Raw genomic sequence first — 24,401 nt, forward strand, 5'->3', positions numbered from 1 at the left:
TACGATCGAACCTAATGATGTGTGTTGGCTTCTCCGCTTTGTACGAGTTTCGACTCCGTGCAATTCCACCCATTCCGCGAGGAGAATGCTCACAACACAGGCCAGATACATCGCTTTTTCTTTCGAGGGTTGCGATGCCGACCCTAACTTCCTTCTGGTTTGGTGTGAAGATTGTTATGATTTTCGCTACGGAAGGAAGTAATTTGTGGAGAATACGATTCACTCACTGTAATTTCCATCCCATCGCACCATGTCGCTAATCGTTGTTCATTTCTTTCCTTCTTTTCCCTTGTCCAGGTGCAACAACATCAAGTGATCGAATTTCCACCATGCTCCAAAGCAGTCTCGGACAAGCGCAGCGCTTTAAGAAGCGCGAACGCACACAGAACTGGGCGTACGAGGAGAAACATTTTCTGCTCGAACTTTGCCGGAAGGACATGCACATCATCGAGAACAAGCGGCTGGACAGTGCGCTGACCACGCTGAAGAACCGTGCGTGGAAGATCATCCATCAGCAGTTTGCGATCGCGTTCGGTACCGATCGGAACTGCAACCGGCTGAAGGAGCAATGGCGTCGGATGAAGGCATGCACGCGGGCCGAGATGCTTGACTACCAGCAGCGGATACAGCGCTTCGGGCAGGAGGTCGCCGATCGCAAGAAGCCGAGCGGGTTCACGTTCGAGATCTGGGAGTTTATGCAGGAGGCGAAGAAAGTTTGCAAGAACGAGCTGATGGACGATGTGGACTACTCCAAGATGAAGCTGTCGCTCGAGGAAAACCTTCCGCAGGGCGTGTCGATCAAGGACTGCAGTGACGAGAACGACGATGAGAGCTCCTCGATGTGGTAAGTGTCGAACCCGGTGTGGAATTCGAAACGATCGAGCTGATCGACCAAGTGAGCGTATTGCTGATCATTGTTTTCGTGTCTTTTCTTCGCTTGCTGCTCTTTGCAGGGATAAGAATTCGCAAAACATTTGCGAGGTTCAGATAAAGGAAGACTCCCACGACGAGCTGGACGAGTACGATAAGGGACCGACGGCGAAGTACCCACGGCTAAGAGGACTCTCGAGCACATCCTCACCCTTCGGGACGGGTTCGTCCGCTGCGGATGCGGCCCACAGTCGATTTAGCGAGCTGCTTGCGTCGAGTTTTGCGAGCCGGCTGGCCAACAGTGACCATCACCATCATCTCAGCAGTACCGGTGGATCCGGCAGCAACCACAATAACAACAACAATAACAACAATACCGCCAGCGGGAACAAGCTGCTCGAAAGCCTAGACGCTTTCAACCGGACTGCGTTTGGGAGTGAATCGAGCCTAGCCGACCTGGGTGCTCACGGAGGCCCCGCAAACGCCAATCTATCGCAAGTGGATCTAAGCAACACCCTCGAAGCGCTGAACCTGCTGAAAAATCGCTTCAACCGTATGAGCGAGCTGGGGCACTGGAAAAATGCTTTCCAGGAGGCACACAATCTCAGCACGGGCAACCACCAACAGCCCCCAGATTCACCGACCGGAGTGGGGCACAGTGCTGCGACCAACCACATACTGCAGGGCCTGGCCAACGGAGGTAACGGGGCGCTCCTGCACGACGACGACCACGATGGAGGAATCGTACATCCGAGGCCCGGATCACCACTGCCGGCCGGGCGAGGTACGAGCACGGGCCTCAAGAAGCTGCTCGAGTCTCAGCACCAGAGCGAGCACGAGTTGCGCATGCAGATTCTGAAAACCGAGCTAGAAACAGCTAAACTAAACAAAGAAACGGCCGAGCTGAACCGGCAGCTAGCGCTACAGAAGCTACGAAGGGGGGCCGACAGTACCAGTACGAGCGTTGGCGACGCTGCCAACCATTCGGACCGAAGAGATGAAGACGATCCGGACGTGATGGATGATAACACTTCAAACTCGACGGTTCCCGAGGGCAGACTGGTTGTCCGATCGCTATCGTCGCTGGAAGCAGCACCACCGACCGCCCCACTACCGCCGTCCGTTCCGACCTCACCATCGTTGTCCTTAAAGCGCGATCGCGAGTAACGCGATGTTGTGCGGATTTGTGAAAGTGACACCAATCAGAGCCACCAAAGGCGATTCACGTAACTCTGTTTTGTTAGGATGTTAGGAGTTTCAATGCCCGGCATTGAGCGACTTGAAGACTTAGCTTGGGAATTATAGTGTAGAATAAAAGTAGCCGTGCATCAGTTACCGGTTAAGACGTAAACACAGACTGTCTGTGACTGTTTTTATTTTTTTTTCATTTGCTCCTGGATAGTCATACTTGTGTACGAGAGTGGTGGTGCATTTACCGACCGACCAAGCTAATTCGATAGTTCACAAGAGCAAGAAGTAGACGAGGAGAATTGTGTGAAAGCAAACAACACTAAAACGCAATCGAATGAGGATATATTAAAGACTGCCGTGGCGCCTTATCGACAGCTGCGATGTTCGAGATGAAGGAGATGAGGGAACATTAACTTTATTATTAGTAGCCAGTTTTATAAAAATAAAATATTAGCGAAATTAAACAAATGGTACTCAGCAGTAGAGGCGGAAGGCACGGTAGGTTCAACACGTGCACATTGGACGGGATCAATCATATGAAGTGTTGTGGAAATTGGAGAAATTGGCTCAAAACAATTTACTATTGAACAACATCGAACGAAGAGTGTCGGCAAAGGTCGAAACTAAAAATGTGCAGATAAAGAGAAAGATAATACCAGCGAACGAAGCATACCGCCCCGAGCTCTCTGTTCTACGGCGTAAGGCGCTACGCATATGTAAATGCGGCAACGACGTACATGGAGGGTGTTGGTCTGGTGGTTTTATCACGTTATCGATGATTTTTTTACTCCTCTCTCTCTCTCTAGCGCGCCAAGTGCTACTATTATTACTTGGTCATTTTTTCATAGTTGTTTCGCGGCTGTCCAAAATTGCAACCCAGATTTAGTGTGTAATTATGTATGCCCCACCCGGGTGTGTGTGTGTGTATGTGTGGCTGCGATTTAATTGCGGGGAAAGCGGCACCCATCAGGCAGCAGTTTAATGGTGTGGTGTAATTTTGAGGCATTTTGCACAAATCGTTGGTATATTATTTATGAGGTCAGATGATGCGCTCGCGCCTACCAGATAGCTAAGGAGTTGGAGGAGTTTTTGAGGTTTTTGGCTAGTGGTTGGATGTGGTTCGTTCGAGTTTTGTAGGTTTATAGGTACTGATACTGGGTAAGCTTGAAGTACTCCTCGCCTGTGTCAGTTTAGTGTTGATGTCTTGGCCTCAAGTCTCGAAAACTAAGCTGATAATAACTCACTTTCTATCAAGCCGTCACCGTCTGATGCCAGAAAGGTTGAAAGTGTTCGTGCTCACACTTTCTATGCTCTATAATTCTTCGAGTACATTCTGACAAAAAGTTCTTTTCTTATCAGTCATTTATATTTTCCCTGCTACCACAGACTCAAGGTCGAGTTTTAAATGTTTAAGGGCAAGTATCAATAAACCTTCCGAATTAATTTCCTTAAAATACTGTTGAAGTAAAAGATCCTGTGTTTATGGCTGTAAAATCATATACTAAACCAAGCTTTAGTAATAGTTCATTAATCAATAGAGACTTTCCGAGTTTGGGTACATATTGAATGAATAATTACATAATAATTCATGTGTAACACACGTTTTTCAGAAGAGACGCTTTGAAAAATATGCGCCAAGTTTGAAAATTTGCTGTCATGTGTCAAAATGTCATTCCATTCGAGGTACATAGAAGCAGTCTCCAAAGTCAAGGTGAATAAAGTTAACATACAAATTGCAATCATTTTTCAATTGTCTCAAATGTCACTTAAAATTTTACAATTTTCTCAACCGTTGTTTATATGACGTTCTTAATTTCGCTATGGTCCGAAAATGCTGAATGAATGAATCATATTCTTCTGTTTGCGATTTTCTCTTGTTACATACTGAACGAATGAAAGATTTTCCGTACGCCATTATTAATACTCCATGCTTCTTATTTGTAAATAGCAAATATTGAGATTTGGAACATTACAATGGGGATATTATTTCATATTTCCGACTTGGTTCCTCCAACAATCGCCACAAACGTTCCTGATTCAGACGTCTCACTGTCAAACGTAAGCCAAAGTGTTGCTTGGGCCATTGTCAGACGTCTGACGGTTCGTACATTGTGTAAAGCTGTGCTGTGCAAACTAGCTGTCGCGAACATTAAAAACCAGCAAAAAGCCAAGAGCTGTGGAAAAGGGCAGATTGTCGCACGATTTACGCAGCGTTCAGGCCGTAGAAACGGTGTGTGTATGCAGTTGTTACATTTATTGTGCTATGTGCTCGATTCGCATTGCAATAATTGTCCAGTTTGTGTGGCTTGAAATTGTAGAAAGCAAACAGCAAAACTAGTGTCGAGACAGCGCTCAAGAGAGTCGGGAACGAGTGTGGATTTGTGCTTGCGTGTGTGTGTGTGTGTGCGAGCCGTAGGTGTATGCGTGTGTTTTTTTGTTAGTGCGTTGCTCTTCGTCCGGATGTCGTCGTCGTCGTCGTCGTCGTACGCCAGGAATGTGCGTTGATGTTCACCGTCGCTCGAGTTCTATTGCGCTGGGAAGTGTTTGTGGTGAAAAATCGTCGCCCTGCTCGCAGCATAACGTGCACAACGGCAGCAACAGCAGCAGCAGTACCGTACACAGTCAACAACTATTACAACTACAGCACCATCGGCTGCTAGGATTGCGGTCCAAATTGTGGTGTTTGGTGCAGCGTTCGAAACCGCCAGCGACGCAGATACGTCGGGAAAGGTGTAAATTGGTGGAAAAGCAACCAAGTGCATCGTTTTTCTCCGCCTCGTGCAGTTGTGTACGGCGCAAAGAGTGTGTGTAAGCGTGCGTTGTGTGTGTGTGTCTCCCTTCATCCTTGATTTTGCGACGGAAGGAGCATTTGCCGTGTAACCGTGATTGTGTGCGTGCTGTGAGTAGGAGCACGCAGTGTATTGTATTGTTGGTGTTGTCTAGTGCTAAAAAGAGATTTTCCTTCGGCACCTTCTCCGCCATCCGTTCCCGTGTGCCCTAGTGCCCGTATGTGTGTGTAAGTGGGAAATCTGTCGTGTGTAAGCGCAGGTCGCAAGGCACGAAATAATAGCCAAAAAAAGAGTAAAATAAACCGTCCAAATAGTAGCTAGAGTTGGTTGTGTGTAGTGCTACAGGCCCACAACTTCCTATCCGTCACGTGGAAAAGCATCTTCGTCGAAGTCCAGGATTCTAACTCTACATTTGAAATATGTCGCTCAAAATGCTCAACGGCAACAGCAACGATGAGAACCGGCGGAAACTGGCCGTTTCGTCAATGACGACGGCTGCCACCTTCCTGCTGGTGGTGTTGCTGGTCGCGATCCCGTGGACAACAGTGGCCGCAGCCGAGAATGATCAGGTATTATTATTGCCCATTTTCCCGATTCCGTTCCGTCTAAAGCTGAACAACAACACCCCAGGACGACAGACGGGGGTGAAGCTGGTGCTGTTTCAACTTCAAAACATCAGCGCCCTTCTCGGTCCGAACGATACATTGCAGAACTCCTAATTCGATCTCTCGCTCACGCGTACGCCAAAGCCCATCGCCACATCGTTTGGAAAGTGTGTGGAACGAATCGGATTAAGCGAAAGGTTCCCAGTACGAGAAGGGAAAGAGATGCGGGGTCGACTTGCCGACCCCGACGAGATGATGATCCCGGTTTTGCTGTGTTTCTATGTCTGGCTGTGTGCACCAGCCTCATCCAATGTTGTTTTATTTCCACGAATTCTTCCCGCCCAGTCTCACCACAGACCCTTTTTGGATGTTGTCGCCCATCACGCGTGTCTCGTGTTGTGCGTGATGAGATGATGATGATCATTCGACGTTCTTCTCACTGCTCACACACCAAGTTTCTAACTTTATGATCCGTCCAACGATCCCTCTTCATTCCGCGACTGCCCCCCTGTCGCCCCTCCTCCCTTCTCCTCCTCCTCCTCATTTCTCCTACCAGCAGCCGACAAGTTATTTGATGCACACATACACGCACACATACACCTGTCTCTGCACATCACTTTTTATGCTTACCAAACTCCATTCGTTCAACCTCAGCTCGGAAGAGGTGAAATGAGACGAATAGCGAACCATCCATAGGCGTGAGTGAGAAGGGGAAAGATTCAGCGACAAAAGGGCTCTCCCTTTTGGATGTGAGAGCGAGCTAGAACGGGATGGCGAGCGGTGAGCGAGAATGGCTGAGCCTACTGTGCCTGGAATACGGGGACAACACACTATCGATGGTGCGCCTGTAGTTGTGCGGGTGCGCTTTCCTTTTGCGTTTGGGAAGGTGTGGGCTGCTGCTGAATCATATAAAAAAGCAGAAATGTGGAAGGGTGGGCGATTTGGGGGGTGGTGGAGCACCAGGCCCTGTGTGCAATCGAAAGAGAGCGAGATTTTTTGTAATGCGTACATGGTGCGTGTGCATGCGACCGCAGGAGAACACGCATCGTTTGTTGTGCATGAGTCGAACGGCCCGTGTGCGTGTGTGTTGGTGGGATGTTGTGTATTTATATTGATTTTATGGTCTCCCTGTAGTTGCTTCCACCGCACCGCGATATCTTCGCGACATTCTACACGGGCCAATAAAGGGAGTCCCGCCGTAAAGAAGCTGTCGCGTACAGTTGTTTGGTAGACAAACGGAAAGAAAGGTCCCCAGGAGAAATGGGAAGGATTTTCATTTCCGTTCCATACGCGTACCGGAAAAAGAGAGTAGAGAGAACCAGAACCAGCGGTGGTTCTCTACCGCTACTACGAAAGGAAAGAAAGAGAGCTGGAAAAATGTGTAAGAAGGAAGTGGAAGATCCAAGATCCAGCACTGCTGAGCTTGGCCGGAATGAATGAATGAACCGCGTACGTGTGACGATGTACGGCTGCTGTGCTTGGCGGGTGTATTGGTGAAATCTCCCGTCTCTGGGAACTACCGTGGGAGTGGGTGTGGGTTTGGCATGATCGGCAACCGCAAACGATGGCCGCAGTGCATAATCAAGAACACGACGGCTCAGCGTTCCAACTCCTCCTTCTCGTAGCAACAATAGAGAACACGCAATAGAGTAGTGGCCGCGCGAGCAAGCGAGCAAACACCGCAGCTGAACACAGGAATGTGGAGGAGTGTGACCAACATTCCACCAGATGGCGCTCCCGCTGTGGTTGCCACACGCACGTGTGTGCTGCTGCTGGGTTGGAGTGTTTTGGAAGTTGGCAAATTTACTTACTTTGTCTGATATGGAGGAGTTTTTGGTGGGTGGGTTCAGTGGCACCCGACCGGATGCATGACGGATTGGTACACCACCCATCATTAGGGGCCCTTTTTTTTTTGCTTTCCCTAGTGCATTACACCTCCGCGCGAAAACATGTTTTTGAGAGGTGAGAAAATGGCACCAGCGCTGTTTGTTGATGGACTTTGTACGCCCGAGAGAAGGGATACGCTGATGGACGGACTGTGGACGTGTTTGATCAAGGACGATCAGCATCGAACCACCACCGTTCGGTACCAAGATGGATAAACACGATGCTAATGAGCCTATGCTGCGTGTGTATTCGTATATCACACGAGTCTTTTCGTAAAAAAGACCGGTCTTTTATGCCGATTGGCCAGCAGCATGTCTTTTTGACCATTCGAGTTTGAAATATGACTAATTTCTACATCCAGGACACATGGTTTTTACTCCACGGATTGGAGGAACTGCCTTGGCTCGTGGACATTCCACCATTGGCCACCATTGCCCAAAGTCCTTCGATTTTCAAGTCAAATTTGGCTAGCATTCGAACCAACATCAGCGGATCAATCGATTCCGCGCATACAGATAAGCGCAAAATGAACAGAAATTTTTCATAACGTGGATGCTCCACACTGGGGCCCCCACGACGAATGGTTTCGTTTCCAATCGATGGTCGCAGACGGCAGATTCCTTATCCTTATTCTGTACGCGGAAGAGTGAAGGATTTTGCTGGAATGTCTGTCGTTGTGTCGTTGGGCCATTCCTCACGAACATCCGCTTCGATGGAATGTATAGAATTGGGTACATTATTTGCATTTTATTGGCTCGGAGTCGCTTAACTTACGAGTTTAGTTTCACTTAAACTCTTTTATGTTGTCGCCCTCACAGTAGTTGCTTAATTTTCCTCCCTTACCTTTGGGAAATGGGGTCTTTTTTTTGGTTTCAGCGCTCCAGTTTTTATGCAGGCGAAGAAAACACACCCGGTGGCGTTTGGACAATGAAGTAAGACGGGGTCCCCCGTGCTGGGGTGTAGTTACTGCTCCTCACCGTGTAGGAATGGTTTTAGTACCAGGTGTTACAACATCGCTACCGCACCAATGCCCGGGGGCAGTTTTGATGCAGTATTGGAACGGAAAGTTGTTGACGAAAGAAAATCAGTCTACCCTTACAGCAGCGCCACTCCATCCAGACCGGTTCGTGTGGACTGTAGCGGGCGGCGTTGTCAGGCCGGAGCTTTGTCAATTTTCGTGGGCGACTGGGCCTTTTTTTTTCTTCACTCAGTTCCTCGCTCATGGCGTTGACTCGATAACGTCTTCCGCCGCCCTCGTTTTTGAGGCCAAGCAGCTTTTTTTTTGCAGCTCTACGGACATCCTCCGTTCGGCAGACGTAAACATTGTGGACCGGGAGGGCCTTGATTGCGACGAACTTGATGCTTGATGGAGCGGGTTTACCTTTGCTCTTTTCCAGTGCTTCCTTCGCTTGGGAAACGGGGCGAGGGTATGTGAGTGAGAGGGTCTAATGGTCCATTCCCCCGTTTAGTAGCTCAAACCAAAGGTGTGGAGCTGATATGCTGCCCTGGTGCCGGGTTGGTGGCAATGATGATGAGCCACACATATACCCAAGCCTAGGAAAGTATAGAAGCACACCTGTAGCAATCACCCACGCGCCCATAGACACACACCGTATGGCTTTGATTGGTGGAAGTTCGGAAGGCGAGGCGTGCCTCAACCCCTCACAGGGGATCCGAGGATTGAAGATTTGGGTTTCGTGTTGGTCTTTGATCACGATGCGACGGTTGGCAGCGATTTTGGACCTTGAATCGCTTGTTCATTCTTTCTTAGGCGCACACACTTTTTGTCTTCTCGTAGGTGGAAGATTCTTCTGCTCGGGAGATTCTAAAGAATGGACATCAAAAAGGATGAACGTGGAGATTTGAATTTTCGCATTCGTTTTGGCGCTCGGTGCAAAAGTTTTGAAGCGAAGAAAAAATTGAATTTAATCCTGCATTGCTCAGGAGGAGGACACACCGGAAAGGAGGTGCAGATGGTGTGGGTGAAGGAAAAGGAAGTAGATCCAGGGACAGGAACGCTATCGGACGGCCTAGGGCGAACTGTTTATAAGCGAAGCGTTTGCTAGATGGAAGATGAAAGATCGTGCTGGAATTAAATATCCGGTTCGTGGTCCTTGGCCCGACTCGGTTCGGTTGTCCAATCGCTTACTTCGAACGTTATGTGGAACGCGGGGCGGTTCATGGGCCGCCAACGGAAGCGAAGAAGAGTGTCTTGTGTTTTGGTGTGTTGCTTCCGCCCGATAACGACCAAGACGATGGCTGAACGAGCCAGCACAAACATTCCTTCAGCAAATGATGTCTTTCTTCTGAGTCGGGGACCGGCATGCACGGGGGTGCTTGTCGGTTCGAACGACTTCGTAGAAGCGTAGAGCATGGAACCTTGGGGCATGGAAAATTTTCCTACCATGGTCTCGCATATCGATCTGCTAAACGACCCTCGAACCAATGCCTACACTTATGGCCTCCAGGTCCCGGGTGCTAATTGATAAATTGCAAGCTTCATGAGATTGCATGGGGAAGGCCCCTGGAAGAGTCCGGGGGACCTGGGCACAGTCTCTACAGCTGATTTATGTGAATGCCAAAGTTGCAAAACGGTAGACCACCAGCCATGTTGCCTTGTGCCGCGACACGACAACTATGTTGGCACCGTTTCGAGTTGCATCCATCATCATGTGCCACCGCTCGGTGGGACGAGATCGATTGTAAACCTTCTCTCCCGACTCGCTGATGAGATATCCTGCCAATCACACCTCATGCAACTGGAATGTGATGTGGATTATGCTGCGGGTGCCCCACTCGCATCAATTCTTATCGAGACTCGACTAATCGAGTACGATTTTTAATTTGTATCGGCAATTTAAAATTAGTCGAATCCCCTTCACCCGCGTATCGCGTAATCTGATCGGCAACCAGTCAGTCAGAGCGAGCAGAATGGCAAACCGTTGCGGATTTCTTTCCGATTACGGACGCGCAATCATCATCAACGGTGGTTATCTTATCGCTCAGCGCTCCGTTTTGCACTGTTTGTATTTATTTATTTTTTTTACTCCAGACAGACAGTTTGTTTGCACTTGTTTCGCAGTTTCCCGGCACATGTTATCGCACCAAAGGGGGGGTCTTATCAGTTAAAAAGCGCATACAGTTTTGTGTGCGACTTTCTTTGTTGACTATTTGGGAATCTTCGTCAAAGATTCCCTCCAAACGAAAAAAAAAAAAACGCGCAATGTTGCACACATGAGAATTGATTTGTTTGTTTTGTTTGGTTCCTGATTTCGTCGTAATCAAATACAAAACATTTCCTTGGAATGTGGTGAATAATTCCATGTTATTTTGGATGCGTCACGAATTGCGCACACTGGCTGTAACTCATAATCGCATTCTAAAGACTCCCATTCCAATGTATTTGACGAGAATATTGTGAATATTTCCCATTAAATAATTAGATCCCTTCGTGTCTCTATTTTGGTTGGACAATTTTGAATGAAAAATTCATCTACGTAATCAAATATAGCTGAATGCGTGCGTGCGTGCGAGCGTAAGACGGCCCAAACAGTTATTGTTGTTATTGCGTTCTGTCCAATGCCTAAGCACGTTCGGTCGATTTAAAATTCCGCATTTAAAAGAACAAAACGAAAAAAGCAGAACACATCTCGCCCCAAAAATTCTACGCGATCGAAACGAAGAAAAAATGGAAAAGGGACCGACAAACACACGAAACGCGGGATCGGAATGTTTAGGATTTGGTACAGGATTTAAGGTAAACATCTGCGGTTGATGGACTACCGAACTGGGAAATTCGCCGCCGGGCAAACCTATCTTCCCCTGTCGTTCTGTGCTGTGCGTCTCTCGGACGACGAAGATCAAGACGAATGAATTGCTGTGGCCAAGCTGTGGGATTCCTTCTCGTCCACGTCTCATATCGCGCCACATTTATCGCACGAACACACACACACAATGGCCAGTGCTGAGTAAAACTCACTACTTGCGACGTTTGTGCACGAGCGGTGGATTTGTTTCGTCGATATGATGATTGGAATTAGTGATCACGTAAGAATGTTCCACACGCCGCTAGTAGCGCGAACACTTGAACAAGCTGCTCGGTGGGATGGGTTATTTAGTTTGCGTAATCGAAGGGGGGGGGGGGGGGGGGTGGCTGCATCTTGGCCGGAATTATAAGTACCGATGTCGGTTACGATAAAAAAAAGCTAGGGCTACGATCGTAAGGTGTCGTACGTTCCTATCAATTGCCGATTTCCGACACAACTGTAACTATTTAACACTGCAACTCATCGCTACTGCTGCATCGCGTGGTGATTTGTCAACGATAATTAGCACACTACATCACTGCTTTCTAACGCATATAGGATGGTTGTTTGACCAAAGACAAAGCATTTTAAAATTCTCTGAAATAATTGTGATGGAGCATCGTGCGGACACAGCGCGGATGTCCTAGCTAGAGACGCCAAGAAAGAAGAGCAGGAATCTGTTACCAACACAATGCTGTCCCTTTGTTTACTGTGCTATTTGTCTTTATGACTGCGTGCTCTGGTTTTGTGTTGGACTTGGATGAGAAAATAACGATTCTGTGGCATCATCATCATCATCATCGTCATCCATCTGTCGTAAATTTTGCTTCATTTTAGTGGTGGTCTAATGTATGTCCTTTTTCTGCGTCTTCACTCGTCGTGCAGTGCACTCAATTTATTCGATACATGGACGGCCCACAATAGGCATTGCTTTGCTGGACGCGCAACTACCGAATTGTGTGCAGTACGCAGTGTCCGGACGGTAGAGGCACGACGACGAGCGTCGGTGAATAATGTGTTTGTGTTGGTCATATTTTGTAATCCCTCGTCGCGTGTCTCGTGCCTTCCAGCCTCTCCATGGATGGACATGGTCCACCATCTCGGGCTTGGCACAGCGCGCACACGCGACCATAACCGCAAACATACAGTGAACTAAATCCAGAATCCTAGAATGGATTCGAAACTTCAAAATGCATCCATCCAAATGGAATCGAGAAGGGCACTCTGCCGCTGCCTGCCTGCCTGCTGCCACGGACTGGGCTGGATGTTGGGGCACATTGGATGTATCTGTCATGCGGCCCTGCGACTGTCATACCTCGTGAATTGGAGCAAAATCGTGAAAACAATAGCTTAAACTATGGATGGTAATGATGATGCGGTGGTGTGGCGGCAAGGAGATGACATCGATGCGAGATGTGGTCAGATTTTTGCACTTTTGCCCATAACGCTTCCCTGTTCCGTCGAGTTCACAGCGGGAAAGCGCACTGTGCTGTTTGGTCAGGAGAATTCTTGATATTGATATGTTTGAAATCATTATAAGTTCTTTCATTTTGATAAATATTATTGGATGATTCAAAGCAAAAATAGCTAACAGTCTGGATCGACAGTATAACACTTCACCTGGGGCGATAGATACTGGTTTAGCTTTACTTACCTTATTAGTCTAATTAACATTCTTTGAGATTGCCAACAACTGCTGACAGCATGCATATAGGCATTATCACCAGCACACACACACACACACAAGCCCGATTGGGCACTGTAGTAGAGTAAACAAAATGTAGTGTTCATTTCGACGTTAAATTATTCATGATACTTAATGCAGAACCTCGGTTGCTCTCGCTCTCCGTTTGGAACCACCATTTGTGGCATACAACTCCACCGCGGATACACTTACACCAACTAGCAAGATGCACAACTTGATTCAAGTTGATCGATTCGTCCCGCATTCCACATATTGAGCATGTTCCGTATGGCACAAGATGCGCTACAGTATCTGCGTTTGGAAGCACTGTTTGGAATTGAGGAGTACGTCAGATGGAACAAGTTGTTTGATGTCTATTTCGTCACTGATTACACTTTTAATCGAGGTGTTCTTCACATCAACCGTTTCGGCATGTTGGACGAGGCCACTTTATTTTTTATCTCCCTTTGAAAGATCGTTAACTTGATCCGATTATCGCAATGATAGAGGTCCCTCATGTCAGTGTCCGCTCCCTCCCATAAGAATGGGAAGCCATGTATAAGCAAAGTAATGAACCAAACGCTTTGGAAGAAGCTAATGGTGGGGAAAAATACAATATTCTTCGTCGCAATCTATCTAAAGCCTCCAGCATTCGCTTCGTGGATGCGCTTTGTGGCACTCCAACTTTGCATGGCACTTCTTGCAAGTACTCGTTCGTGAAGAAGCAGGCGGGTCCTTCGCATTGCTGTTTGCTCCCTGCAGTTATCAGTGCTTGCCATCACGGCCAGAGCTGTGTACATTATACTGGCTTATTTATTTCTCATGTTTTTTAATGTGAAATTTCCATTCTGGTTGTTTTGCTTGTTATCGTCTCGAATTCGCGGATGTTTTGCTCTATAGTTTCTTATGCGGATTCTTGTTTTTTTATCTTCGAAAATTCGAAGCAATGATGAGACTTTTTTAATATACTTCTTCTAGGTTTAGGTTAGGTTTTACACCAAAATACCTTCAAGTTCGCAACAAACTTATACGCTGGACTTATCATAAAGGTCCGTCTTCGTATCAATTTTCGCCGAAATTTCATGGAGTTTGGAAATTTCATGGAGTTTTTTGTTAGACACTTCTTACAAAAGCTTGGGACGTACAGAAACGTCAAACTGCGATGCCGAAAAGCTTTGGGCTTCAAAAGCTTCCCACTACTAACCGCATGTAGCTTGATGACAGTAAAGTGAGATGAGGTGAGATGAGTGCGTGAGATGTGTCAGTAAGCTGGCGCTGCCTTATCATCTTCTTCCATTTTGGAGGCTGTGGAGCATGTTGTGGAGCTTTTCTCTGAGATAGGATGCCTATTTTGTAAAGAGCGCACACTGTTTCTCGATTCTCGCCGAGAATTCTCGCGCGCATGTACATCGTTCGGCACGGTTGTTTATTTGATGGGCAGAAACGCAGTGTTCAGGACGACGTGAGCTTCGATAGGTTGGAAGGAAAACACCCAGTCCCTAAGGGATGATACATGGCGAGCAGCAGCATGTCTAGCTGCAAGGGTTGGGTGTGTTGTTTTTTTTTGCATTCTTGTGAAGCACAAGAGAGCCACTGTTATCCGCGTCACCATGGGAGACAAACAGCAGTAGAGAGAATTGACCTACGAATTACAGCATGTACGGGTGAGTGTGCGATGCTCGAAGACTAGAATTCGCAAATCGCGAGCAAATTATATCTAGAACAAACAAGCATCGAGTATAATGTTCTCGAAAGCTTCCCGTCCTACCCATCACGAGCGAAGCGCCATGCTTTTAGGAGATTTCCTCCAGGAGAGGGTGTACTCTTGGATCTCGGCTACTCTCGTGTCCGTTTTTTGGGATTGCTACTGCTGCCTTCCCCCATTCTGCCATGCGACTCGATGTTTTTGAGCGGAGCTTCTGTGCGGTGCTCCATAGTTGACTGATCGGACAGCCTGATGACTACCGCAGTGCATTTATTTCGTATCACTCGTACCAGTGTAGCAGTGTGTATTTCTTCTCCCAGTGCTGTCCTTAAAGGACCTGCCCTTTATTTAGGTACTAATTGGACGAAACTTGGATTATAGCTCAATGTTGCTTTTTCCCGTTTGTCGGAGGCTAACCCCTGCACTGTCAGTTCTAGCAGGAATGTGAGCGCTTGTAGGTGCCTGCCAGTGCCAGTTTATCCTTCCGGGAAGGCAGTGTGAAATGGTTTTGAAAAAGGACAAAGGAAATGACACACCGTAAAGCCCTTAAGGTCGTAACTGAAAGGAGCGGTCTTCAAGTTAGGTTTTATTTATGCGCTTTGCATGACATTTATTTCTCCTCTATCCCACACCCATAGCCTACTGCAGTGGAATGGTAGTTGTGTGCAGTGCAATCCTCTTCCTGTGCAACGTGGCAGGCGTCGTACGCTAGGGGTTTGTCGGCCCTGTATGCTATTGTTCCACAGCTTGCACAGCATGAAAGCATGTGCGAATTGGTACGCATTTGCCGGAGGTCATGGAAAAAGCTTACTTGCAATGTTTCCCGGTTTGTGTTAGAAGAAAAATTCACTATTCATGGGTTCACAGCCAGTCAGTCCGACCCCCGTCAGAGATTTCCTGCCTGGCAACGTGTATGCGTGTGTCCGAATTATTTGCCAAAGGTTAATTGCAGGGTCTGCTGTGAATGCTTGCAAACGGCAAATCTTTGCGCAGTTCGAAAGGAAGGTACATTTGCTAGAATGTGCGAGACTGATATTTGCAAAAAAAGAACATTCTAAACATTTTTTGCCCCGCGACTGTGCAGGTTTGAAAATGGATAAGCCCTTTCCACAACGTGGCGGCAAGCTGTTAGACATTACCTAAAATATATTTAGTTCGGCCGCGCTAAGCTTATACAATTCCGCACGTATATAAAAGAAAGGTGTGGTGTGTTGGTAATTTAATTAGGATCCCTTTCGGTCTTTCGGTCTTTCGACTCTCGAAGCCCTTCTCGAAGCTAACGATGCTGATGACGTGCGAGTGTGTGTTTCTGTGTGACCATGCCCGTTCACGACGGTTTTCCCTTTTTCCCTGCACAGTTCTACCGCTGTTGCAGGAAGGATGACGGTGGAGGAAATGAAAGCTGCTCTCTTAATTCACAACGAACTAAAAGCAACTCTCTTCCTTTCTGTCTTGTGTGACTGTTAGCAGGAGGCGCGTTATCACAGTTATGCAATTTAGCGTAGCCGAAGTAACGCACCGAAAATCGATAATAATGTTTACGGGATCTGGTCCTGCCTGGAGGAAAGAGTGAGAAAAAGAGAGTTGAAGCAGGAAGGTGGCATTGTGATTGAAATGTACAAGTGGAGACGTTGGTTATACCTTCGTTTGTCGTGTTGGGACTGAGGAGAGAGAGAGTGAGAGTTTGTGTGCGGAAGCAAGACACACGTAAGAAAGCAGATTTGGGGAAAGGGGAAAACACAGGGGGATGTACTCGATAAACTAGGACACTCCGACCAAAGACGTCATCACCGTCGATAGGTAGCCCCGAGGGAACGATATCTCACCTTCACCCGATACCGATCCGTCTAACCGGGGCCGAGGAAATTGAGTTTGAAGTTGACGTTGGAAACTCAGTTTTGGAACGATTTTATCACTCACTGTCCCCGTTATTGCAGGAAAACTAATCTAGTTTCTTCTTTGTTTTCTTTCAATTGCAGAATTCTAACAATCGGAACCTAAATCTCGACAGTAGTTCGTCCTTCGGTGCGGCACCATCGAACCAAAATGATATCTACATTGACGATGAAGGTCTGGAAGGTTCTGGAAGCCGCGGTGAAGTAAGATTATCCGACAGGGACAGCTACGTTGTGTCGTGCAGACATTGTACTGAATATTCAACTTTTGCCATCTATTTGCAGGTGCGTGACGATTTAGAGAAAGAGGACGACGAATCTTCTGGCTCCGGTTTCGGAGACGATGACGAAGATTCCACCTCGAGTCGATCGTCGCTATCGTCTTCGTCGTCGTCAGGCGGCAATCTAAACGTACTGCGTGGTGGCAGCGATAACCTGCCAGGTTCAGGTGATCATGATGATAATGATCTCTACACAGACACCAACCTATCCAACGTTGATCCATCGACCACCGACGACGAAGATAGTCAGTTTTGTTTTGCATGGCTTTATTTCTATTATAAGTTATCCCCAAACTATGTCCCCTTACAACACATATTGATCACTGCACTTGTGGACGTCCTTCGTTGCAGTGTAGTGGACCGTTTGTGTGTATTGCAACGGTCCCTTACTTGCTGTGTACGATATAAACGGGAATACATGTACAGTGATAATATTTGGTACAACTTTAAAGCGTAGAGAACAAGTAGGGAAAAACAAACATTATCAAACTCCTCCAAAGTAGAGCGAAACAAAGCCTATCACCATAGGCGGAAGATCACTGTGGAACATACAAAACATAAAACAATCGAATGCGCAAATACCATTATTATACACTCTCGAGATAAGTTGTCCGCGCTGCGGGATTGTTTTCTCAATACGTGAAAACAGGCATATCCTGTAGGTTTTCTTTTCTGTTTATTATAACCTTGATTAATGCCTCCTCTCCTTGAACACCCCTACTGACTATTTACCGTCTGTCTTTTCTGATTGACATTTTCATGGTCTGGTTTCTGTCTACTTGTAAAAAAATCGTTGTTTGTTCGTTTTTGTTGAACCCAACTGAGTTTTTCTTTGATTTCGTTCAACATCGTTCTAACTGTTTTGCATGAATTATCGTTTACTTACCTGCTCTGTATTGCTATCCTGTTTTGTATTCTTAAAGTTGCTAAGATATCTTCTTTATCTAATGCACTTTTTGCAGCATGATGAAATTGTGTTCACATGTTTCACGTATTTCATTTTAGCATTTTCATTATCCATTTCGTCGAAATCACAAAGAGCTTTACATACTATAACCACATTCAGAAATAACTCATTTCATATCCACAACTGTCAACGTCATGGAATGTTATCTTTACAACCTTCATCTCATGATCACCCACATCTTCTCATCTGCCTTGTTCATTTGCTCATAACGTCCATCACGCACCCTGCATCGCCTTTCGGGTGATAAAGGGAGCAGAAGCATACCATTCGGTAAATGTTTTTATGTTTATGTTTTACAGTTTGTTTCACTCCTTCATAATGATGTTCCGGTGCGCTTACAGGGCATTGCCTCGAAAGAGCACGTTTGGTTTGAGTTTGAGTTTGTTTTTAAAATCATTCTGTTCAAGCTAGCCATTTAAAAATTATTCAAGTGTAGTGTGTTATTGACATCTGGTTCCTTCTCGTAATCATGTTTGTATCTTTTCGAGTACCTTTTATGTTATGAACGTTCCTTTTCTTTCTCACCCGATTCCATGCAACATCCAGTGCCCATTGGCAAGGATAACAAGCCGAAAATCCTTTCGTCCCCACCGATTTCCACGTCATCCGGTGGAGTTTACTCACGAGGTGGAGATATCATTGAAACGGGGGAGAACGACCTCGATCTTGCAGGACTGCCCAGGCATCACATAACGCCGACAGAGGGCAGCATCAACCATCACGATAACACTCAGTACGGTGCGGGCAGCGGCGTTTTGATAATGAATGCCAAGAACGATGACCGAACGGCCAGCTTCTTTGCACAGCCTGGCATTTTGGCAGGTGAGTTTCAAGCGCGTACAGCAATAGAGGGTTTTTTTTTAAATGGTTAAAGGTGCAGTACTAACATTTTTAAATGTCTATTCCTTGTTGTTTCACGCTTAGCTGTGATCGGAGGGGCTGTCGTCGGTTTGCTATGCGCAATACTGGTGGTAATGTTTATCGTATACCGAATGAGAAAAAAGGACGAAGGTTCGTATGCGCTGGATGAACCGAAGCGATCGCCGACGGCCAACACCTACGCCAAGAACGCGAACAACAGGGAATTCTACGCCTGAGATTACTCGATAGACTCGAGTGACGGTGATTTTTAAACAAACAGCTACCTTTTCTCTAACGCAGCAACATCCACATAGCAAAAAACACTGTGCATGCCAATGCATGTTTATGCGTACAGTGCAAACGTAGCAGAAGAGGCAGACTTAAAAATCGCCGAACAGTGCGAGAGAACAAACATACACCTAGAATTAGGGAGAAAAAAAAGAGCGAAGCGAACGAAAATAAGACGCAGAGAAGAAGAAGCCTACGCGATGCCGCAGGACGACGTGTATGGTCATATTTGTAGCAAGCACACTGAAGCTACGAAATAGAGGTGGTGTATCGCAGTGCATCGCATACGGAAGGATCTCTGTGAACACAACCGTAGCATACGAGGGAAACAAGCAAAAGGGATTGATTGATGAATGTAATGCATATAGGCGTGTACGCACAAACCTACATGCACTACTCTAGGAATTCAGTTAATTTTCGGTAACCGGGTCCACCCACCATGCAATGGGATCTTGTGATGGGTGGGTGTGTTATTCGTACTAAGATATGATTTCATTACGGGGAACTGTTTTCGATCAAGCTGTCGGTGGAGTGGTTGATCCATTCTGTTAGTTTAGTTCCGTTGCAATTTCCCAGTTTTCCGTAGGTTTGTGCGTTTAGGGGCGCGTGCATCGGGGCTTATGCAAATTTCATTTTAAAAAATTGACCTAAGTTTTAATGTGTTGGGCGTGTTAAGCTGAAGAAAAGTCTCTCGAATCGTTGAACGTAGATATTATTGGGGCGGGCGAGGTTGTGTTGTACGTTCAACTGCGAGGTCATTGTTGTCCTAGATTGAGCAATCTTACGCAAAGGTATCTATTTCTGGCAAGCAGCTATAATGATTAGTGGCAGCTTTTATGGCAAACTATTGAGCTACGTTTGAGGCATTGAATGAGGTTAAAATGATGGGGGTTTAGGTTAAACGTCTTTATCTTTTGTTTAGTAAAACAATGCTTTGGTTCGTTTTATCTTCCTCACGTCAGAGATAGGATCCACTGTCCTCCTTTTCAGTCCAAAATTAGTTTGCCATTTCTAAACGTGCGTACGAATAGTGTGTAACCTAAAATGGGAACACTTGGGAATCGTTCGATAAATATATAATCGAAATTTCGGATAACACAAACCTGAAAATGATATATAATTCATATATATATATATGCAGAAGCATGGTTCGGATGGCGCTGAAAAACAAAAAAAAAATAACATGAATCAAGAAGCAAGTTTGAAGGCTAAGAACTCTGTAGATTGTAAGAAAAGGATAGATGTTACATATTTATAAAAATAATAAGTGCAACAGAGGATGATCGAGTGAAAGTAGGAGAAGAAAATACCGTTGCCACCGAATTGGTTGCCGGCACCATGGTTAGATTAGCAAATCAAATCCTGCGGCCATATGCGGCTAACGGAGGAAGGAAGCGCGCACCACATAAGCTTTCTCGTAACTACGTACCCCATTGGTGTGTGTATGTGCGCTCGTCTCGATAAGGATAATTAATTGAACTTCTCTTGGTGTGTCTCACTGTGCATATGTATGTTGAAGACGAGAAGTACAGGAGGAGAAGGGAAGTAGTGGTAAAATGGGCGGGCTAATACAGCAAAACAACAGTAAAACCGATGTTAATGGCTAGTTAATGTGGTTTTTAGTTCCATTCGGTTAGACGAGTGAAAAGAATTGTAAACAATTAAACAAAAAGAAACGCTACAGGACACGCTCTGCCGTGCACGGTAGGTCAGGAATGTAATGGCAATACTTTGTTGTGAAAGTATATATAACAAAAAAGGGAATAAGCAACAATAGACGAAGTGGAGGACAGGAAATGAAATGGAAATTTGGCAGAGTAATACGCCACACAACTACACGATAATTTATAATGTTGATTTTTATATACAATCCTGTATTTTATCTCCCCCTACGTTTCCAAACGCTTGAATTCAATCAAAACACATAAATTGTACTAATATTAATCCCCTTAAGGTAGCACATGTGTACGGCAGAGAATGGAACTGAGTAGATTTTGTCAGTAACGAAACGAAACAATGCTCTACGATGGAACATAAGTGGTAACCAATCCATCTAGTTACGAATGTAGCGCTGAAAATATACCCAAAAGTAACATAGGCTCCACACTCATACATAATTGCCATAAGTAAAAGTATACTGTTGAGGCTTTCGTTGAAGAAGATGCGTTGTTGTCGGTGTATTTCACGGCAAATGTCTGGCTTTGGTATTTTTTGATGCTTTTATCCAATACTCCAACTACCAATGTTAGGAGAAGCAGATTGGGATAAGGAAAAGGATGCGTAAATTATAACTGTTTCTTACGCAGTCACACATTAAACCAACACAAATAATGCATAATGCATCGTAAATTTTCAATCGCCAATTACAGGTACTGCTTTCAGTTGGACGAATCCTACTTTTTTCTATTCATTATTATTGAACTGAGCATCCCGTCCCACTATTGAATGAAAATCTTGCCGAAAATGTTGGCAAAGTATTCGTGGCTGTAAGGGATGTTGGTAAACTAAGAAGGGATTGAGCTGCGATGGAGAAACTAGTAAGAACAGTAGTATCCACTATCAAGCGGAATTCATCATCCGTCTGAACCGAAATATCATCTTGCGTATATCAAGATCTTTGGACCATCAATAGATATCCTTTGAATGATAGGATAGTTTAGGGAAGAGGGTCGGCTCGTGGGGATTGGGAGATTCTCCTATGCAGGACATTTTCTGCATCAGAGCCAATAGCCGATGACCGGTGGAAAATGTTTATCACACACACAGAGTCATGGTGACATGGAAAAGATATCAATTGCTGAAACAAGTCACTGAACAAGATGGACAAAATCACAAAAGTAAACTATGCAAAGCTCTGATGTGAAAGATAAACACGTAACTGAACTTAACTGGCAAGTACCTAGCGCAGCAAAACAAGAGCCAGACAATTCAGTCAATAGTAAAACCAACATTAAAACATGGAAGGAAATGATTTTGGGAACGAGAAACATAAAACCACAAAGCTACAAAGAGGGAAACTAAAGGAGTAAACGAAATAATGTCTTATAAAATTCAATAATCATATAATACGATAGTTATATATGGGTGACAATGCCGAGCATTATGGCAAAAGGAGGAACTCACATAAATCTGTCTTTCTTTTATGTTTGGAAATGTAAGTAATCATCCACCTCACGCTTTAAGCAAAGTGAAAAATGGGTAGCATTCGAAGATACGTTCAAATAACTTCATACTTCGCCCACTATGCGGGATGTGAATTGATTGACCGATAGTTAGACGGCAATGGCGGTTCCGTTTGTTGGGTTTGCTTCCGATTCTGAGATTAAGTTTGTGTTTAAGTCGATCTGGTGTATTCTTTTTCTTTACGATTTGCATACGCTGATCCAATCCGTAAGGACAATCCCAGTGTAAACGTAGGCTTATGGCATTACGTTAAAAAAATGGAAATACATCGAGAAAGTGATGCGCTGCCGACATCGATAAGAATTTTTTTGAGTGCGTGTACTGTTTGAGCGTCCTGTTCATATACTGCACGCTTTTGGGCGAATCGAAGTACGGTCGAACTAAACTGGAATGCGCGCAAGGCCTAACTTTAGGTTGGTTTTGAATTAAATCAGGCTATATATGAGACGAAGAACTATAAGGTGAAGACGGATCTGAGATAGAATTGTAGAGAAAAACATGAGAAGTTAGGTACTGGGATTTAAACGCTTAAGCTAGCTCACTCTTCCACTGTTTTATGTATCTTTATTGTTTAAGATCTTACTAAAACAAGCATATTTAACCCTTAGCGTTCAGATGAGTTTAATCTGTTTCTAACACTTTAATTTTGTGCCATTGGTGATGGACACCGTGTTGCGCGTTTGATCCGTTCCTTGAAAACGTTTTTTTGCTTCCTACTTTTCACTTCCTTACTCACGTCCCCAATACATACACTGCTTTCATATGCGATGAACAGTTGGGCTTTCTTGAAAACATTGATCCTAAATCAGCTTGATACAATCACTAACAACATTTATCGGACATCGAGAGGTTGTGGAACGAGGACTCAGATATTCAGACAACCAAAAACAGCATTTATCAATCAGTGAGCAACAGTTAGACATTCCGATGGACAGTGATCGATTCAAAATTTAAACCATTTCACACAAAAAAAAAACGAACTACAGATGTATTTTTGTTTCGTTAACCCTAGACCTGTAACCCAGTTCTGTTGCATGGGCAGAATGTATTTTTCATATTTTAAAATATTTGTTTGAGGAAAATCATACAAATAAAAACAGTAAACTGTTGCGTAAATGGAGGCAAAACAGGACAAGATAACTACATTTGGGATTAACGAACTAACGCAAACGTCGTTTTCGCCAGACATACGTAGCCAAATTTGCACAGCGAACTCTTATATTCAGCGAAGCATAACCAAACTAAAAGCCACAAAAAATCATACACATTTCGAATACAGCCGCAGCAGCATCAGAAAACAGAAGCGAACGGTGAACAGTCGTTTCATGTAGTAAATGAAAGAGAAACAACAAGACGGGATAAGAGAAAAATAAATTTAATATACAAACACTACAAAAGAAGAGGAATAAACACACACGGAGCGCATTTAAGAGAAAGCATTGTAAATAAAAGAATCTTTACAGTGTAATAAACAATAAAAGTGGTTTATGCTCGAGAATGTTTAAAATGCTCAGAAATGCGTTCGTTAACATCCTGTCAAAACGGCTCATTATGGTAAGTTAAATGATCGACACAAATCGTTTGTTTTTTGAATTTATTTTGCAATAATTTGTGAGTGCACCTACCACTGTCCAATATGGCCGGCCCGGGGGACGAACCTTGCAACTGTCACTTGCTGCTGTCAAAAAATATGGAGTAACAACCAGTAACAAACATAAAGAACAAGAAGCAACAAAGCATACGAAACGATCTGGTTTTGCGGATGATAAAAGTGTAGAATAATTCGGATAAAACCGCGCTTACACGGCTCGAGATGGATCTGTAACTACCAATGAGCATTGCTTAACATAGTGACACAACGGATAGGACAATTTGTTGCTTGAAAAGTGGCGTGCTGGCACCGCTTAGCAATAGCACCGTGTTTCGTACAATTCCTGTTTGGACCTGTTGTATCTTGTTGTGGCTGAAGTGGACCGGAGAAGAACTCCTACTGCAGAGGAGAAACAGCAACTTCTACTGTGAACAGCAGATTTGCAACGGAGGACCCACCGCTTGTGCCAAATAGAACCACCAGCAAAGCTGTGCCAAAACCGAAGACGAGCCGTACATTTGGATCCAGTTGCCGTTGTTTACCTTCTGCCGGTCATCCGAGCTGCTAGCGCAAGGTGCCAGAAGTTGCAGGGTGGCACAACACAACAGATTGTGTGGTAGAAGATGTATTCCTATACTTAACAGCGACGTTTTCAGCATGCTTAAAGCGTTTTCCAATGAATGTGGCGGACCCTGTGTTACCGAACAGTAGAAACGGATCGATAGCATAGCGTGTAGTTGTTATTGTTATCGACATTCACACCATCGCAACGTTAATACATTAATCGGATCCCAGCGA

General features: G+C 45.2%; 2 protein-coding genes across 2 annotated transcripts; both read left to right on the forward strand.

Moving 5' to 3' along the window:
• Positions 1-329: 329 nt before the first annotated feature.
• Positions 330-2,037, forward strand: LOC128713285 (uncharacterized). Its single transcript, XM_053808144.1, has 2 exons — positions 330-844; positions 954-2,037. Exons 1-2 carry the CDS (start codon positions 330-332, stop codon positions 2,035-2,037), a joined length of 1,599 nt encoding a protein of 532 aa, XP_053664119.1.
• A 3,232-nt stretch (positions 2,038-5,269) lies between these two features.
• On the forward strand, positions 5,270-18,777 carry LOC128711288 (syndecan). The gene is made up of 5 exons (XM_053806155.1): positions 5,270-5,419; positions 16,517-16,636; positions 16,718-16,958; positions 18,227-18,502; positions 18,605-18,777. Exons 1-5 carry the CDS (start codon positions 5,270-5,272, stop codon positions 18,775-18,777), a joined length of 960 nt encoding a protein of 319 aa, XP_053662130.1.
• Positions 18,778-24,401: the final 5,624 nt, after the last annotated feature.

Source organism: Anopheles marshallii, chromosome 3, assembly GCF_943734725.1.
Source record: "Anopheles marshallii chromosome 3, idAnoMarsDA_429_01, whole genome shotgun sequence".
NCBI classification, from domain to species: domain Eukaryota; kingdom Metazoa; phylum Arthropoda; class Insecta; order Diptera; family Culicidae; genus Anopheles; species Anopheles marshallii.

What these genes read in the sequence shown, in the direction of transcription:
- LOC128711288 (XM_053806155.1), top strand. Translation starts at nt 5,270, where the DNA reads ATGTCGCTCAAAATGCTCAACGGCAACAGCAACGATGAGAACCGGCGG. An exon ending in GTTCTGGAAGCCGCGGTGAA is followed by an intron (nt 16,637 to 16,717) that starts GTAAGATTATCC and finishes ATCTATTTGCAG; the next exon opens with GTGCGTGACGATTTAGAGAA. An exon ending in GACCACCGACGACGAAGATA is followed by an intron (nt 16,959 to 18,226) that starts GTCAGTTTTGTT and finishes TGCAACATCCAG; the next exon opens with TGCCCATTGGCAAGGATAAC.
- LOC128713285 (XM_053808144.1), top strand. Translation starts at nt 330, where the DNA reads ATGCTCCAAAGCAGTCTCGGACAAGCGCAGCGCTTTAAGAAGCGCGAA. An exon ending in GATGAGAGCTCCTCGATGTG is followed by an intron (nt 845 to 953) that starts GTAAGTGTCGAA and finishes TGCTCTTTGCAG; the next exon opens with GGATAAGAATTCGCAAAACA.